At 53.4% G+C, this 17,947-nt stretch overlaps 2 protein-coding genes across 2 annotated transcripts in view; both read right to left on the bottom strand.

Moving 5' to 3' along the window:
- VWCE (von Willebrand factor C and EGF domains) overlaps window positions 1-911 on the bottom strand; it is a 38,732-nt gene extending 37,821 nt beyond the window's left edge. Inside the window, exons 1-2 of the mRNA XM_008048063.2 lie at window positions 906-911; window positions 13-482 (exon numbers count right to left, since the gene is read on the bottom strand). Coding sequence (XP_008046254.2) covers window positions 13-482; window positions 906-911 — 476 coding nt within the window. The remainder of the gene's footprint in view (window positions 1-12; window positions 483-905) is intronic.
- Window positions 912-3,708: 2,797 nt separating this feature from the next.
- The window catches only part of DDB1 (damage specific DNA binding protein 1), a 32,916-nt gene continuing 18,677 nt past the window's right edge, over window positions 3,709-17,947 (bottom strand). Inside the window, exons 13-27 of the mRNA XM_008048062.1 lie at window positions 17,120-17,298; window positions 16,861-17,024; window positions 16,675-16,782; window positions 16,311-16,518; window positions 14,841-14,936; window positions 14,638-14,749; window positions 13,657-13,780; window positions 13,175-13,339; window positions 12,409-12,503; window positions 7,493-7,663; window positions 7,004-7,113; window positions 6,588-6,757; window positions 6,341-6,443; window positions 5,088-5,211; window positions 3,709-4,484 (exon numbers count right to left, since the gene is read on the bottom strand). Coding sequence (XP_008046253.1) covers window positions 4,401-4,484; window positions 5,088-5,211; window positions 6,341-6,443; window positions 6,588-6,757; window positions 7,004-7,113; window positions 7,493-7,663; window positions 12,409-12,503; window positions 13,175-13,339; window positions 13,657-13,780; window positions 14,638-14,749; window positions 14,841-14,936; window positions 16,311-16,518; window positions 16,675-16,782; window positions 16,861-17,024; window positions 17,120-17,298 — 2,013 coding nt within the window. The 3' untranslated portion in view covers window positions 3,709-4,400. The remainder of the gene's footprint in view (window positions 4,485-5,087; window positions 5,212-6,340; window positions 6,444-6,587; window positions 6,758-7,003; window positions 7,114-7,492; window positions 7,664-12,408; window positions 12,504-13,174; window positions 13,340-13,656; window positions 13,781-14,637; window positions 14,750-14,840; window positions 14,937-16,310; window positions 16,519-16,674; window positions 16,783-16,860; window positions 17,025-17,119; window positions 17,299-17,947) is intronic.

The raw sequence follows: 17,947 nt of genomic DNA, 5'->3' as shown, positions 1-17,947 counted from the left end.
AGCCGAACGCACAAAGGCTGCGCCGCCCGCCGGTGCCTCGGGGAGGCGCGGAGCCCGGGGCGGGGGCAAAGATCAGGGTCCCTTGGAGGCGGGGTTTCGCCCGCGGCCCACACCCCCTGCGCGGGTCTGGGAGTCGGCTTCCTGCGAAGGGCCGAGGGCGTCAGACCGAGGCCCCGCGAGGAGAGCGCCGCCGCCTGCGCTCCCCGGGCTCTGCCCGGCTCGGTGGAGCCCGGGGCGCCTGTGTTGTCCCGAGGAGGTGAGGACCGTGGGATCCCAACCTGCTGCGCCTCTGGGCGGTCCTTGGCCTGCCCCCAGCCTGCCAGCAGGTCCGCACCGGGACCCCACGTGCGTGGGCCGGTGGGCCCAACCCGCCTGGCCGGGGGTCTCCGGCCGGTCCCGAAGCTTCGGGCTTCTCTGGGCACCCGGGGCAGATGGCCGGCCTCCTGGCCGCCGGATGGGGCGGTGGCGCCACTGGCGCAGAACTAGCAGGCGCCCCTTTGCCCTTCAGCGGTTGCCGCAGACCGCAGGCGGAGGCTGGCAGGCGGCGGAGGGTCTTCCGCGGGAGTGGGGAGCGAGTGGCGGCCGGAAATCAGAATCTTCCCGTTGGGAAGACGCTGAGAGGAGACCGACTTTACTTTCCGCTCCCCAGTCACCTTCCTTGCAGTCATCTTCCCCTTAGCCATCCAGACCCAGTGAGTCAAGATTTGGCTTAAACACTTCCAGGGATGAGGCACTCACTACCTATCAAAAATCAGCCCCGCCCGGCTTTGAATAACTACCCTTGTGAGAAAGTATCTTTACTTCCCAGCTAAACAATCGCAATTCCCTTGGTTCTGCCTTCGCTGCCACCCTCCAGCGGCTGCCCCAGCCTGCTACTGAGGTCCCTAACACGGGTGGCCACTCACGGACATGGGTCCCAACAGTGCCCAGCCTCCTTCCCAGACCTGAGACTGACTAATGCAGCCTGATACGTTTGGGGCAGCCTCGTGATGCTGTTAGTTCGTGATACGCTGATTTTGCAGTAAAGGAAAACCTCGGGTGTTTTTAAGAATTGTTTTTATGTTATTGCACACAAGCTGCCAAGCCGATCTCCCCTCCTGAACCTGTGTGGCTGCACTTTTGCACACGTTCCCACATGTGCCCGTCTCTCACTTTAGTGTTGACCTATTTTCTAGTCTAGTAGGTGGATTCTCAGCAAGTAGGTTGCCAAAACGTTCTGGATGGCAAGATGAACGCAGCTTCTGTCTTTATGTCTGTTCTGAGTCCCAAGGACCCTCAGACTCCTAGGGCATCTTTCTCTCTTCCTCGAGGCTGCCCATTCCCCCTCCAGTGCCCCTGGGCCACCACTCAATGTCAAATAGGGGCTGCTTCCTAGCCCTAGGAGCTACCCACACATTCTTAGCATGTGTACACAGGACAAAAGCGCCCTTTTCAGGCCTAGCACAGTGGGTCACCCTCTGTAATCCCAGGACTCTGGAAGGCTGAAGCAGGATTACTTGAGCCCAGGAGTTTGAGACCAGCCTGGGCAACATAGTAGGATCTCTTCTCTACAAAAAAATTAGTTGGGAATGGTGGTATGCGCCTGTAGTCCCAGCTACTCGGGAGGCTGAGGAGTTCGAGGCAGCAGTGAGCCGTGATCGTGCCACTGCACTCCAGCCTGGGCAACAGAGATCCAACAGCTATCACCTCTGGTGCCACCTTCTTCCCCCCACACTCCAGCACACCCTGGTTACCTCGGTGCTTGGCTACACTGTAGAGCCCAGGTCCTGCACCTCACCCTGGAAGACACATCCTCTGGAAGGTTTGCTCCCTATTGGCCGATAAGCTGAAAAGCCGAGGTGCAACTTTGTGCTTAAAGAACAACCCCATCTACCCTAAGGAGGCATCTGGGCTCCTGAGCAGTAGTGAACTCCTGTTGGTGAATCCCCAATGTCCTGAACTGCCCCTGGCAGTTCCTTCCCTTTCCTGCAGTTTCTGTGACCTCAAGGCCATTGCCTCTGTCACCTTTGCTCCTGTCATTTGGCTTTCACTGTTTTCTTCTCGTCTGACCCTGAGCCTTCCCAGTGAGCTTAACATTGCTCATCTTCAAGGACTGACTAGTCAGGACATGTCCCGTAACTGGCTTTCCTTGGTGTTTCTTCCCTTCTGTGGCTAGGGCTCCTTAGTAACAAAAGGGACCCTCCGCTGAGGGTGGAGGACACAAGTTATTGGCTGCAGAAGGCCGGCCTCTGGCGTGGGACCCTTCCAAATGGCCATGTGATGAGTCAGGATTTCTGTTGTGCTCCCAAAGGTCCATTCGCTCAGAGGCCTGGAGTGATGCTAGCTCTTCAGCGCCTACACGGAAGGAGTCTGTTCCAGCTGGCTACATTCCCGTCCAAAGACAACCCTGCACCCTGGAGGGGGTGATTAATGGCTCTTAAGAAGGGTATGGGAGCATGGCGGCAGAATGTCTCCAAAGGGTTGCTGGAATTCAGTCCCCAGTGAGTATGCCCAAGATTGCAGCAGGCAACACAGCAAAACACAGCAAGGACTCCACAGGCATCCGGATTCAAGACAGAAGCCACTGGTGACCTTCTACTCGCTGCTCCAGGTCTGTGTCTGCAGGTCACACCACGAGCAAGCACCACAGATGCCCCACCACATTCTGTCTTTCCAGCACCTTCTGGTCCATGCTCCCATCTAGATTAAATGTTTACAATCCCCAAAGTCAGGAGACTGCCGTTTGCTGGCCTCATCAGGGCTGGTCTCTGGCCTCTGGCGGGGGCAGGCCTTTTCAGATTCAACCATGACTTTAAAGAATTCAAATCGCAGGGTTGGATTTTGAGTTCAAGTTGTGGTTTCTGAGCTGCTGATTATTCTTCATGAAGACCCTTATCGCCCACCCCCAGAAATCTCAGAAGAGCATGGGGAAAGGGCAGTCCACATGGGAAACTTCAGGGGAGACTTGCTCCAAAGCCCCTCGCAGGGAGGATGCGTCCTTCCCCTGCTCCTTTCAAGCTAGAATCTCTCAAAACCAGTTTGAACTTGAAACCACAATTTTCCTGACACTGGATCAAAGGCTTGTCTTAAAGGAGCCAGCCAATATGCCTGGGATCACCCTGCGCCACCGGGGGACAGAGCAGCCTTTATTCCCATAGGATCCCCGGTAGCCTCTGACCACTGCACTCAGAGAAGATGGGCTCTGTTGGCTGGGCGGAAGGGCGAGCCCCAAATGTGCCCGACTCCTGTGCTTTCCAACGAAAAGCACCAGAGGTTCGGTTAATTAGACCACAGTAAATAAAGTAAGACTCCAAAGGGCATGTGGCAACAGGCAACTGGGTGTTCGAGGAGCCCCTCGGGGCTGGGGGCCGGGGACCAGCTGCCTGGACCTGTACACACAGCTGACAGTGGGATGAGCTCAGGGAAGGCAGCCCAGGGACCCCAGGCCTAGCAGGTGGCCGACAGAACCATGAGAGGATCAAGCGGTGTGCTCAAGTCAAGGGCAACCAGGAGGGCGCTGGGTTTCCAGCATTTGCTGGGATTCCATAAAGTCACATGACAAAGCAGAGACAAAGATGCCATTTCACTACCTAGAAGAGTGCTCTGACAGCAAGAACAAGTGACTCAGCAGCCACACTGTGGAGGGGACATACCTCAATTTGCAGGAAGTTGGGAACAGTGTACTTGGGATGCTGGACAGCTAGACAGGAAGAGAAGCAGAAACCAGTGGACCTTTCTTCTTAAATTCTACTTTATTTGGTAAAACTCAGAAACTAACAACCAATTCACATCCCTGCCTCCTTCTGATGGAAGAAGGCAGTCTGCAGAGACCAAGGGCTAGGCTTGGGGATCACCCACCAGCTCTAGGTTTCACCCCCAGGCAGCCCGTGGCCTGAGCTCAGGCCTCTGGGCTTGACAACGCTCAGGGGCAGCAGAAGCAAAGTCACAGAAAGGTCTCGCTGCAGAAAAAATGAAACCCTCCCGACTCTCTTCCCCTGTCTGCAAGCCCCTCCATCCCCAAGCTAAATACAAAGACAGGAGAGGACGATGCATGAGCATGACACACGCACGCACGCACACAGCTTTCTTTCAGCCAAAGAGCTGCAAAACCCCTCCCTGGGAGGAGGACAACAGGCAACACCAGTGGGGCTCGGTGGTCCAAATGACGGCTGGAATCACACAAGACTGGTAAAAATCCAGGGAGAAACGGGTTCACCTTCAGCCCACTCCCAGGTCTCTAGCGAACTGGTTTTAGTTCTAGGAAAGCCCCATCCACGCAGGTGGAATTAGCCCAAGGGAGCTAATTCCCCAAGAACTGTAGCTTGGGGGCTGCTGTCCTAGGGAAAGGCCAAGAAGACAATGATGGGGGGCAGTGGGGCAGAGCCCTTGGGGAGGGTCAGGAAAGGGGCCCCTGCCCTTGGCTAATGGATCCGAGTCAGCTCCTCCACCACCTTGATGAGGTCGTCTGCGGTGGCCTCTCGCTTCATGCCGCTGCCATCGTCATACTGCAAGGAGAATGGGGGCTGTGAGGGCACACTCCCCCAGCTGAGAGGGGTCTGTGAGGGCACGAGGATATGCTCCCCCAGCTAGGAGGGACAGGCTTCCCACGGCCAGGAGAAAGCACTCACCAGAAGCCCACACCTCCTGTGGGTGCCACAGGTTGGCAAGGCCTTCTTAGGCAGAGCTGGCTTCAGGTCACCACCCTTTGCATGTTTCTCCCTCTTCGAGGATGGAACTCACAGGCACCATCTCAAGCAACACCCCAAACTCTAGGGCCAGGACAGTCACTCATCCCTGCAGGATCAGACCCTGCCTCCTACTGTGGGTCCTGCCAGAGATCCACACGTGCCCTCTATGCTGAAGGCTGGGTTCATGTGGGTGGAGTTTCTAATAGAGGGTTGTCCCGGTGGGAGCCTATGAGCCTTAACCACACAACCTCCTGTCCCTCAACTCTACCTTCCTATCCACAAAGGATTACAGAGGGTCACCGAGGAGGGCCTCTGGGACCCTGGGACTGGGAAGGAGGGGTGCCCAGGGTTCTGCCGCTCTCCTGGCATGTCCCGACCCGCGAGGGACCTGTTGAACTGGCCCGGGGCTGAACAGCTCACCTGTAGATTTGCCACAACCTCCTGCATCTTGGGACGGCTGATATCCAGGAAACTCTCAATCAAGTCACCGTCAATGAAGCCTGTGGCCGGTTCTGTCTTACGCTCAGTGTGAAAGGATCTCCAGGTGGATGGGAGTTAAGGAATGTGCGCTTGTCGGGAAACACCTTCATAGACATCCCCACCTCTGAACAAGGCCATAGTCTAAAGCAATCATCAGGGCTAGAATAGGAAATGGCTCAACTAAAAACCACATTGCTTTTTGGTCATTTTTGGCATTGAAATGAACACTACTACTTAATCCAGCTGGCTCTTAATTGGGGTGATCTTTAAAATACTGTTTTTAGAAATACAGACCAGACTGGGCACAGTGGTTCACACCCTGTAATCCCAGCACTTTGGGAGGCTGAGGCAGAAAGATCACTTGAGGCCAGGAGTTCAGGATCAGCCTGGGCAACATAGCAAGACCTTGTCTCTGCAAAAAAAAAAAAAAATTTAGTCAGGCATGGTGGTGCATGCCTGTAGTCCCAGCTACTCAGGAGGCTAAGGAGGAAGGACTGTTTGAGCCCAGAAGGTTGAGGCTGTGGTGAGCTGTGATTGTGCCACTGTACTCCAGCCTGGGTAACAGACTGAGACCCTGCCTCAAAAAAAATTTTTAAAAAAGCATTCTAGGAGACTCTGCCCAAGACCCACTCAACTAGGTATAGCCCCAGAGCTTCACAGATCCTGAGACAGCCCCATCAGCCCTGCCCACTGGGCTGGGCAGACTCACAGGGAGGCGCTCCTCCCTCCCACCTGGGAAGGACGCTGCACCTCCCACCGTAAGCCAGCTCCCACAGCATGTGGGTTCCGGAGTCCTGGGCGCTGGTGCTTAGGCCTCTCCACTTCTGCCCTATTCTGCTTGTCTTGCTAGTGTCACTGTTCTCAACAAGTTCCCTGAAGGGATGGCCCCTGTTTCACGATCTCCACTTGTGCTGAACACCTAAACCACGGAGGCCAGAGGCAGACATGCTTCGGGAACACCATGTAAGCTTCCATGACAGCCCAGCTGAAGCCGAGTGACACGCACCTGGGGATGACTCCACTCTTCTCTAATTTCCGTGTGAAAAAGTTAAATACAAAGCAGAACAAACACCCGTTCCATATGGGAACCTAGCCAAGACAGCCTGGAGAGCAGTTTCCAGAAGCAGCTTAGGAAACACGACTCTGCACGCGCCAGGACACGGCCCCGCGAGGGGACGGCTCGGGAAGGATATAAGGAGTGCTCGATCTTGCCCACACTTTTGATGACCTTGTTGAGCCGATTCTGCATGTCTAGCAGGAGATTGTACCAGCTCTCAGACAGTGAGGTCACCAGCCCTGAGGAAGAAGAGGGGACGGTGAGCTGCAGAGCACGCTGGCTGGCCCGTGGCAGCCTCCTGAAGCACACGCCTGGGCCTTGGCCAGCCGCTCGCCCAAGCCCCAGAACAGGGTCTCAAGGAGGCCCCTGCAAGCTACCCTTACCAATCATGCCATTGACAGTCCCGAAGAGCACCGAGCCTTGGGTGGGGGTGGAAGTCTCGCCCAAATTCTGCATGACCAGGGAGCCGTGGCAGAAGACATTGACAAACTCGCCCAGGTGAAAGAGCCCAACCTCTTGAAGGTGCTGCCGCTCCTCGTCGGTGGTGGCAGCGCTGAAAGGTAGTGACGGAGGCATTCCCTGACCCTCCGTCTCCACCACCAGGCCCCAACACGCAACTGTGTGCAGTGGACACGGCGTGCTGGGCTTTCCCGGGGAACCCTCATGTTCCACCGCAGGGGAGCCAGTCTCAAGAGACATGAGGAAAACTATCTCCGAGAAGAGGAGCACCTGAACCCCATGTTCTTACCCACGAGAGACCCAGTAGCACCAGCCCCTCCCCCCAGGGGTGGTTACTCACCTGTCCTTCTGACACACAAACAAGTTAAAGGCATTTTCAGCCCCCAGAAAATTGTCATCATCCAAGATTTCCACAGCACTCATCCAGTTGGGATTAAAGTCTCGAGCAATCTTAAAACAGACAAGGTGAGACAAGAAAACACCATTAGCAATGTGCATGGAAACCAGCTCTGAGGCTTGTCTTTCCTTTAGTCAGAAGCCAAGACCCTACCACCCTGCAGAAGACGGTGCCCTATGTCTAACAACTGCCACCCTGGAGGGGTCCCCCCCACATCTCTGGCCAGCATGGCCCATTTGGTCGTAATTTCACAGAGATGACGCCTACTCAGAGTTCAAGTTGGGGGTCTCTAAAAGGTGTAATGGATGCAGAATGGATGCTCCGGGGAAAGCGTTTCTGCTCCTCCCCCGGGCTCGACTACCTTCACCAGAGAAGCACCCAACAGGGGCACAGCCCAAGCAAGAGTTCATTCCTGTCCCCGCCCACCATCACCTCCTCGAAGTTGCCCTCCATGGGCTTATAGGCGAGCAGCAGCACTGAGCGCATGAGGTCGCCCACCAGGATGAAGTCGCCCTTGGTCTTCAGGTAAAGCGCCATGATGTTGTTGTAGTGGTTGCACTCCGTACGCAGCTCCTTCTCTGCCGTCCACTCATACAGCCGCACCTGGGGGGCACACGACTTTCAGCCCAAGAGCAGGGCCCATCAAAGCAATGGTCCCCATGCCAATCCTCTATCAGCACCGCCTCCTCAAGGGCAATGCAGGATGAGAAATGGTTTCATGAAGGATTGGGGTGAACATGTTATCTCACTATGCCGTGTGGTGAAACATGGAAACAGATCGCGCACAGCATGCCAGGAGTACCAAGTTTCCTTTACATCAGAAAATGAGTCCATGAGATAGAGACTAATGTGAGTCTAATACTAGGTAGGACAAGAGGTCATCTTTGCGACTGCAGTTTGGTAACTGACCTACAGAAATTTCTGTGGCAAGAGAAGATCCAATTCCAATTTCCTAATCAGAAAGAGCAAGATCACTTCCCAATAGACTGCCTTGGCTGAACCCTCCTCTGAACTCAGATATGCCTGGAACTTCTGGACATGAGCCCAATGACCACAGAAAACGGAACACAAAAAAGTCCACCAGAAGCACCTTCAGAGAGCCAAAGGAACCTGGAGAATGAACCTGATGGCCATCCTCAGCCACCTCACAAGGCAGAGCTGCTCTCCCTCTATATCAGCGCCGCCTCCATCAGCTGACGAGCCTTCCTGGCAGATCGTTCAAGGTCCAGATCGCCCCGCTGTGGCTTCTGCACAGCCAGAAACTCCTGGACAGCATAGCTCAAGGTGTGTCCAAAGAACTCCAGCTCCAAAGGTGTTTTCTCTGGAGCCACTTGTCAGGATGACAATGACTACCACACCTCTACAGAGCCAAGGGTCCCCCCAGAGTGCCCTCTGGGCTCCATGTGTCCTACCAACACCTGCCAGCCCTCCCTCCTCTGAAGGCTCAGCCTCCGCGCCTCATCATCTGCCATGGAGAGTCAAGACCAAAGCCAGACACTGCACAAGCCCCAGCCTCGCACTCTCTTCCCAAGAGGTTCCAGACCTCCGCTGTCCAATATGACAGCCGCTAGCTACATTCAGATTTTCACTTGCTTCTTGTGACATGTATTAATGTGGCCACCAGAACATTTAAAACATGTAGCTCATATAAGAAATATCCCTACTGGCCCACAACAGACGAGCTGGCTCCTCATCTGGCCTGCAGACCACCCCCCTGGCCCCTGCACCACCCTCTGCACCCTCGGAGACATAGTCCTTCACCCTGAGCAGCTTCCATCAGGCCAGACATGGCCCTCCTCATTCTAACTGATGCCAAGGCCCTTCGCAAGTGTCCTGTGGCCCTCTCGGCTCGGCTGTCTCCTCGCCTGCTGTCGCTCACACCACTGGGACAGAGGGAAGACAGTCCCACACTCCTCCCGGCCTGCTCTTTCAGACTTGTCCACCCCCAAACAGCCCAGTTTTAAAGTCCACACTCCCAGACTACACCACCGCCGCCAACACTTGAAGCAGTCACTTACCCCACCACTCTCCCCCACAAACTCCTGTACTTCTTGGTGACTTTAACAATCAAAAGGTCCTTCCAGTCCCCTCATCTCCCACCTTTTCTGACCTCCACTCCCGCTTGTTCACTTTTAGGATCATCCCTTAGGACGCCTTCTCCTACGTTGTCCTGCCTCTCCTCAGATGCCCAAGTCCACCACCGCCGCCATCTTACAGACTGTCAACTCCCTTTCCTCCCTCCGTTCCCCAGACTCACCAACAAAACCTGAAATGTTAATTCTAAGCTGCCACAGAAGGTGAGGAAAAACCACCCATCAGGTCTCATTTGACATTCAAGACTGCCACCTGCAAGGGGCTCACACCTCTCAGAAACTACATGTCTCCCTAGTCCTAAGCCCTGATTTCAGGCCTTTGCCACTTCTGTCCAACCACCAGCACCTCTTCCATCTTCCCTCTCAGCGACTTCAGAGATGGACACCACCAAAAGGGTTTCCATGACCCTCTCTACCACCTCACTGTGTCTGAGATTCTACCCCCTTCCGTCTATTCAAGAACATGGCTCCCAGCAAATCCTCTCTCTAACAGACTGTTCCCATCAGCACAGAAATGTGCAGCACTAGTTCCCAGCTGCAAAAATTAAAAACAAGAACTTCTCAGCCTGTGACATTCCCTGCTGGTCACTGCATCATCTTCTTTACTCTTCTTTACTCAAAGCTCCTGGAAGTAGTTGCCTACCCCAGCTGGCCCCCCTCATCTCTGCTAAGCCCATCTCTATCAGGTTTCTGTCCCACCACTCAACCAACAGAGCTCTGGCCCAGGTCATGGCTGACTCCATGTTGCCACAGCCTACGATCAAGTCTCAGTCTTCGTTATCTGGCCTACCAGCAGCAATTGCAGTTGGCATGTGCCCTCCTGCTTGAAATCCTTTCTTTCCACAGCTTCCAGAATGCCATCCTCTCAGTTCTCCTCGCGCTTCACCAGCCACCCTGTCTGTCTGGCTGGATCTTCCTTCCTTATCACCCAGTCTAGAAACGCTGAGTGACCCCAGAGCTGAGTCCTCAGTGCCCTTCTCTATCCTCTCTCAGTGGATGAGTGACCCCAGGTGATCTCATCCAGGCTCTCAGTTTGCTTTGTTTGTTTGTTTTGGCGAGAAAGTAGGATTTCTTGAGAAGACAGAAAAGCTCCCAGAGTGGGAGGAGACCCGAGGGAATTGCCCCAGAATCTCAGTTTTAAATGCCACTGAATAACTGCCATGCTGGTCTCCCCAGCCTCCCTATTCCCTGAAGTCTATACCTCTCTGTTACCTAGCTGATCGACACTTAGGCAACCTCTGAAACTTACTAAGTCCAAAACCAAGCCTCTGGCTTCCATTCCAAGCTTGCTGCACGCCATCTGTCCCACTGCTCAAACCATAACTCTTGACCATGATTCCCCTGCCTCTCACATCTCATCTTCATGCCATCACCAAAGCTCCCCAACCCTACCTTCCTAATACGTGTGGAATCTGATGGCTCTCTATCCTCTCCCCCACCACCACCTAGGTGCAGCAACCACTAACTAATGTCTGGATTATTATAAGGGTATCCTAAGTGACCTCACTGTTCCTACTCTTGGTCCCCAGCAGCCTTTGCAGAGAAGCAAAATGACCTTTTAAATACAAGTTCAGGCCGGGCGCAGTGGCTCACACCTATAACCCCAGCATTTTGGGAGGCCGAGGTGAGAGGACTGCCTGAGCCCACGGGTTCTAGATCAGCCTGGGCAACTTCTGGTGAGGCCTCACCTCTATAATAAATCAAAAAATTAGCCAGGCATGGTAGCACATGCCTGTAGTTCCAGCTACTTGGAAGGCTGAGACGGAAGGATCACCTGAGCCCAGCAGATCAAGGCTGTAGTGGCCGTGAGCGTGCCACTGCACTCCAGCCCTGAGCGACAGAGTGAGACTTCAATTCAAAAATAAATAAATAAATACAAGTTCAAGCTGGTAGCTCACACCTATAATCTCAGCACTTTGGGAAGCTGAGGTGGGAGAACTGCTTGAGGCCAGGAGCTCAAGACCAGCCTAGGCAATGTAGTAAGACCCCCATGTCTACAAAAGTACAAGTTCAATCATGTGCAAATCTTTGCTCAAACCCTCCAGGAGTTTCCATCACCCTCAGAATAAAACCCCAAGTCCTTAAACAGCCCTACCAGGTTCTGCAGTTCTAGCCTCTGGCTGTCTCTCAGCCCCATCTCCCACCCACTGCCCATCAGTTCACTCCCCTGGACCCCAGGCCTACTCCTTCCAACTCCAGTCATCCACCCCTGTACCTGTCTTTCCCAGACACAGGTATGGATCCTCTGGCTCTCCCTTTAGGAACTGCCAGAATGTCACAGTATCCACAAGACCCTGCTGACCACCTGATAGGACACCACAATCCTCCACTTCCCACGGTCACCCAGGGCTCCTCCAGCTGCACCCCTTTACTTCTCACCACCTCACGGACTGTGTATTTTATTTGCTCCTAAGCTCCAGAGCACATTTCTTTGTCCATTTTGTTTACCACTACCAAAACTGCCTGGCAGATAGCAAGAATTCAGTTACTATTTCCCGAATGAGTCAATGACTAGAAACACTCCATTTAGAATATTTAAGTAATGTTTCTTTACTCTTAGTTTTTGGGGTTTTTTTTGAGTTCGGGGTCTCACCCTGTCACACAGGCTGGAGCACAGTGGCATAATCACAGCTCACCACAGCCTTGACCTCCTGGGCTCAGGTGATCCTCCTGCCTCCCAAAATGCTGACATTTCAGGTGTGAGCAGCCATGTCCAGCCTTCTTAGCATCTTTAACATGCAGTGATGCACTATGATGCCCAAGAGGGGATCCAAGATACAGCATTTTCCAATTTATTTGTCCATGAAACTTACTTAAAAATTTTTTTTAAATCACAGCATCAAGTTGTACATCTTAAATATATGCAAGTTTTCTCCACTACACCTCAATAAAACTAGAAAAACCCTTCTTAGCAAGGGAGGAGGTAGGATCACAGCAGAAGAGAAGTGGAACACTTCTCAGGACTAGGATTCAGGGATGTCTTTAGGATAATGTGATTTGCTCATCCTGTTCCATAAGAACCAGCTTTGGCACAGACCACCCTGCATGCAGGGGCCACAGCTCTCACTCCTCTCCAGTCCCCAGAGCACTCAGGATCAATCACACACAGGGTTTACGTAGCCCAGTCCAATGTCTGGTTCAACCTCCATTTCCCAGAATTCCAGTCTACTTGGTTATCCCCAGGAAACATAAGGGAGACATGTTCTACACACAGCGGGTGCAGCCTAAAGAGAGGACCAGGCGGTCCAGCCTCACCGTGCTGTTGATGCTGGCCAACAGCTTCCCGTTAAATTCCACCATAGAGTACACGGCCCCCTTCACTTCCTTCTCAGCCACAGTCTGCAGTTTTCCTAGGGGAAAAAGAGATTCCTGAGTCTCTTTTCCATGAGCCTGTACTCCCTCTTCATGCCCTTCTGGTTCCAAAATCCACTCATCTAAAAAGCAGCACAGAGTCAGCATGCATTGTTTCTAACTGCCACCTAAAGGAAGGGCCCCAAGTCATGTGCGGGACCCCACATGGCACCCATGATCTGCCTCCCGCCCTGAAACTCCAGATCTGTCTCTCAAGATGGAGACCAGCTTCCATCTTAGCCACCTGATCTGAGACATCTCGGCTGACAGCTAGGCTCAGAACCATCCCGGCTGGGAGTGATGAGAAAAGATACAAAGGAAAAAACCACAGTGCTAGACTGGGCAGAGCAACCAGATGCCTGAGCTACTGAGTGGAGAAGACATCAAGGACTCTTCACTCTTGCTCTGCCATTAGATCCTCTTAGCCACCGTCCCCCTCCCCCTCCCCACCTTTTCTGCCCTTCAGAGAGTAGAAAAGGAAGAAACACAGGCTAGATTGACTTGTGCCCTGCTCACCCGCTCCAAAATCCCATCAGACAGGAGACACAGACGGCTCTTCGCGGCAATGAACCCAAGTTCTTCTACTGCTTAACTGAGGCTCTGAAACCTTGAACCGTTGGCCGATTTTCCCAGGCCACCTCCCTCAGAAGCCGGGGGCTGTGGCACTCACCATCCGAGTACTGGAAGACTACAATGCGACCCTGCTTGGGTTCTGCCTCCTCAGGATACACCATGGCTGTGCCCACAATGAAGTACGTGTTAGGGTCTTTGCCCAACTTGCAGGAGACCAGGCTGAGGGCATACTCGTTCTGCAGAAACTGGTGGGCATGAAGCACTAGGTGGAGAGAGACAACAGGGGTGACACCTCGCCCACGGGACCATGCGCACGTGGCCCTGCCCCTCTGTGAGGCCTGTGGCTTAGGCGGTGACAGAGCAGGTCCTGCTGTCTCGTCTCTTCAGACTGTTTGTCCCCACCAGCCTACGCCGGAGAGAGGATGCCCAACCCTCTAGGCTCGCTGCCAGCCCCCAGTTCCTGCCCCTCCTTTGCTCCTTCTAGGATGGTCTGTTTGTTCCACTGTGGAGGTACCAGAGCCCAGAACAGCCTGGTGTAGAGAGGACGTGAGGGAAATGCTAGAAAGAGAGCATGTGTACCTTCAAAGGTGTGCTGGTCGATGATCAAGAGGTTGTGCACCTCCACCTCCTCCCCGAAGGAGGTCTCGTGTGGAGCTGTGCTGCTGGAGAACAGCTTGCTAGAGCTGACGCTGCTGGACAGGGCCTGGGGACAGAGAGAGCACGTCATCCCTCTCAAAAGCAGAATGGATGTCGGGACCAGCAGAGGGAAGGGACCCATTAGATCAGGGCACAGAGGCTGAGAACGCCTGGCTGGCAGCCCAGAGGAGCCTAGAGGGCAGAGTGCTTCAGAGGGTGCAGGAGGAGGAGGAGTGAGCTTATGTACATGACTGACGCACAGTCCAAAGCACCCCGAGAGGCTCAGGGTCACTACAGACAATAAAACAGTGAAGATGCCAGTCACTGGAGCAAAGCTGAAGAGGAGCTCAGATGGCCTCACATAGTGACATACTCCACCCCTCTACAGAAGAGCAGGGAGCACATCAAGCAGTAGGCAGACTGGCCCTGGCTAATGGGAGAGGGCAGGCAGGGAGGGCAGGGCAGAAGATGAGCAGCTGCCGTCTCCACTGAGCCTGAGTGTGCCGCTCTGGACCATCCTGTGAGCCTCATTTTCAGGAAGAAGCTAAAGTTCAGAACTTCCCGAGGCCACACAGCTAGCTATATACTTCGGAGCCACTTCTGCCAGACTCCAAGTCTCATGCACTTATCTGCTCTCCTCATGGCCCCCGGCATACACACCCTAAAAAAGTCTCACATGGATGACCAGAAGGAGCTATTTGTGTTGCAAGGCCACCAAGCAGCAACTGTTTTGATAATCAAGTTTTCTGGAACCCAGCTATGCACACCTGCTGTGTCTGGCTTCTGGGTTATGACAGCAAAGTGAGGAGTTGGAGGTGACTGAGACCGCATGTCCTGCAAAGCTGACACCTTTACCACCTGGCCCTCTACAGAAGGCTTGCCAGCCCCGCTCTAATGCCATCTTTTTTCACCCACTGCCCTCACCTGAGTGCTAGCACTGGGCCTCAGAGCAGTTGTGCCCCCACTTGTGTCTTGGACTTCAATGCGGCTAGAGAGGACCCCGAAACACTGCGACACCTCCTGATAGCAGATCTTCCTGCAGAACAAGTACAGAAAAACAGTGCCCTCGAGGAAAGCCACATTAACTGCCAGATTACCACCCTCTGCAGCCCCCGCCAGGGCCGCACCTGGGAGACTCGTAGAGTGGAACTGTGCGAATGTGCAGCTTCTGGATCTCATCAATGGTGCCGATGGTAAGGGTGCTGTTGTTGGCCAGGGCCAGGCTGGAAAGAAGGTCTGGGTTTAGATTGAGCAGAGCAGACCCAAGGAAGGAAAGGATTCTAGGAGACAACTCCGTAGAGAAGAAAAACAAGGCAGAATGACACCAGCTTACTCCAGGGCAGTGGCTGACAACTTTGACGCTATGCTAAACATCACTGGGGAGACGCCTGGTCCCACCCCAAGGTACTCTTATTTAATTGGCCTGGATGGGCCTGAGATTTTTTTTTTTTTTTTTTTGAGTTGGAGTCTCACTCTGTCACCCAGACTGGAGTCCAGTGGCCGCTCCCAGCCACCGCAGCCTCGACCTGCTGGGCTCCGGCGATCTTTCTGCCTCAGCCTTCCAAGTAGCCGGAATTACAGGCATGTGCTACCACACCCGGCTGAGTTTTTGATTTATTGTAGAGATGAGGTCTCGCTGCCCAGGCAGGTCTCGAACCCGCGGGCTTAGGCAATCCACTCACCTCAGCCTCCCAAAGGCGCGGGATTACAGGCTGAGCCACGGAGCCTGGTTAGGCTGAGATTTTTAACAGTTTCCCATTTGATGCTAATATGCAGCCAAGGTTAAGAACTAAAATATCATCGTTCTAGGACAGGGATTCTCAAACTACTGTGTGCATCAGAATCAGCAGGAGGAATTGTTAAAACAGACCACAGGTCCCAACCCCAGAGTTCCTAATTCAGTAGGTGGGGTTTAACAAGTTCCCAAGCAGAGCTGTTGCCGCGCTGGCTGGGGCCACCCTCTGAGAACCCCTGCTCCAGAGAGACAATGACTTCTAAGTCAAAGGTTATGAAACAATCATCTGAATCACCTGAAGTTCTCTGAAAATACAGACTCTAGAACAGCAGTCCCCAACTTTTTGGCAACAGTTTTGTGGAAGAACATTTTTCCACAGATGTGAGTGGGGAAAATATCAGACATCAGACTCTCATAAGGAACATGCAACCCAGATCCCTGGCATGCACAGTTCACAATAGGGTTTGTGCTCCAACAAGGGGCTAATGCCGCCAGATCTGACAGGAGGTGGAGCTCAGGCAGTAATATGAGCGATGGGGAGCAGTTGTAAACACAGATGAAGCTTCGCTTGCTCACCCCGCTGTTCAACTCCTGCTGCGAGGCCTGGTACCTAACAGGCCATGGACCGGTACCGGTCTGCAGCACAACAGATCTGAGTTTTCCAAAACACCTGCATTTTTAAAAAGCTCCAGGTGTCTCTAATGAGCAGCCAAGATGTGTGACCCTCAGCTCTTCACATCCCACCTCAGCTGCTTACTGAGTCCCACAGAGGGAAAAGTAGAAAGGGAAGGTTTTAAGAAAACATCAGGATGCCCTCCCCTGCTCCCCCCCCATGGCTCCTGTTAAAGAAAAAGAGTCTCACCTGTCAGGATAGCCATCTGAGTTGAGAGGACACATGTAGTTCACTTCCTTGAGGTTGACATTGGAAAAGACCAACTTGTGGTTGCTGCTGTAGATGACAGTAGGGCGGTCAGAGCAAGCAAAGACGTTGGTGGTAGAAAGAGAACGGAAAGTCCTCAATACCGTGGGCTGGGTGCCCAAAGTCACCTTCTTACGGTCGCTCAACAAGCCTACAGAGAGAATGTCATCAGGAGAAAGGAAGATGGAGAGGAAACAGGACAAACAGCTGGATCGTGAAGGTTCAAAAGTAGCACCAAGGCTAAGAACTCTGTGCAACTCTAGCACTTTCTATTTTCGAGAGCCCCTCACTCAGAGTGCTATCTCACCTGTCTCAATGTTGAGTCCAAAGTAGAACAGTGCCCCATCTCCCAAGGCACAAAGGAGGTAGTGGCTACTCTCAAAGGTTGTCATCAGAATAGAGCGAGGAATTATCTCTGCGGGAAAGGGGGACATTATATTCTTGTTCCACAGGATGGCTCTAGCTCCCACCCAAGTCCCTAAATGCCACATACCTCCACCCAGCATCTCCTTGTGCAGTAGCTCAAAAGAAGGCAGCTTCAGGATCCGAGCTGAGATGTCTGTCCAGAGGCCAATGGCACAAAGAGGGGACAGCCCACTGCTGTCTCCCAGTGGAGTGATGTCCAAGCAGGCCACTTCATGTTCCATCTCTGTGTGGCTGAACAAAGAGGAATATAGCAGAGGAAGGAATCTGGGGATCGAAGATATCCCAGAGAACAAGGGGGAAAGCAGCAGACAGAAGCACACACACACCTGGTCTGCCGGAGCTCCTGAGGATGGATCTGCAGGTAGTAGAGGGCCCTGCCCACAGCTACCACCACCTGGCTGCTGTTGCAGGAGGCCACACTGATGTTCTTGCCCTGGGGCTCCTTCCACTCACTGACCAGAGCTTTGGGTTCTCGAGAGACCAACCTCACTGACGCTGAAGTGATCTAGACACAGAAGAGCACATAAGGTGTCTCCCAGCACCTGCCAGGGTCTACACGGGAGCGGGAAGGGGGTCAACGCTGCCCTCACAGAACCCTGAGAATAAGCTCCATGAGGCCTCTTCTGCCTGGAAAACAAGAACTTGAGGCCCTATATGTATTTTTTTTCCCAAGTCCCACTATGAATAAGTACAATACATGTCACTTTTGGATGACGCCCTGAAGGAGACGAGCTTAAAGCAGCTTACAGCTTACAAACCTACAGCCAGAGAGAAAGGAGCTATTTAACTCTGATCACAGCTTATTTAGGTAACATAAATTGCAACCGTGGCAAGGAATCAACAGAGTAAGACCCTGTAGCCAGTAGTTAGCAATTTTCCTCAAACCTCTAAAGCATCCAAGTCCTATTACTGTGCACAAGCCGTTAAAATGGAAGTCTCAGCCAGGCTCGGTGGCTCAGCCTGTAATCCCACGCCTTTGGGAGGCCGAGGTGAGTGGACTGCCTGAGTTCGCAGGTTCGAGACCCGCCTGGGCAACTTGGCGAGACTTCATCTCTACAATAAATCAAAATGAGCTGTGGTAGCGTGCGCCTGTAGTTCCAGCTACTTGGAAGACTGAGGCAGAAGGATCGCCGGAGCCCAGCAGGTCGAGGTTG

The sequence above is a fragment of the Carlito syrichta genome, unplaced genomic scaffold (assembly GCF_000164805.1).
Source record: "Carlito syrichta isolate Samal-C Ts95f unplaced genomic scaffold, Tarsius_syrichta-2.0.1 Scaffold120490, whole genome shotgun sequence".
NCBI lineage: Eukaryota > Metazoa > Chordata > Mammalia > Primates > Tarsiidae > Carlito > Carlito syrichta.
This window is presented reverse-complemented; position numbering and strand designations above follow the sequence as displayed.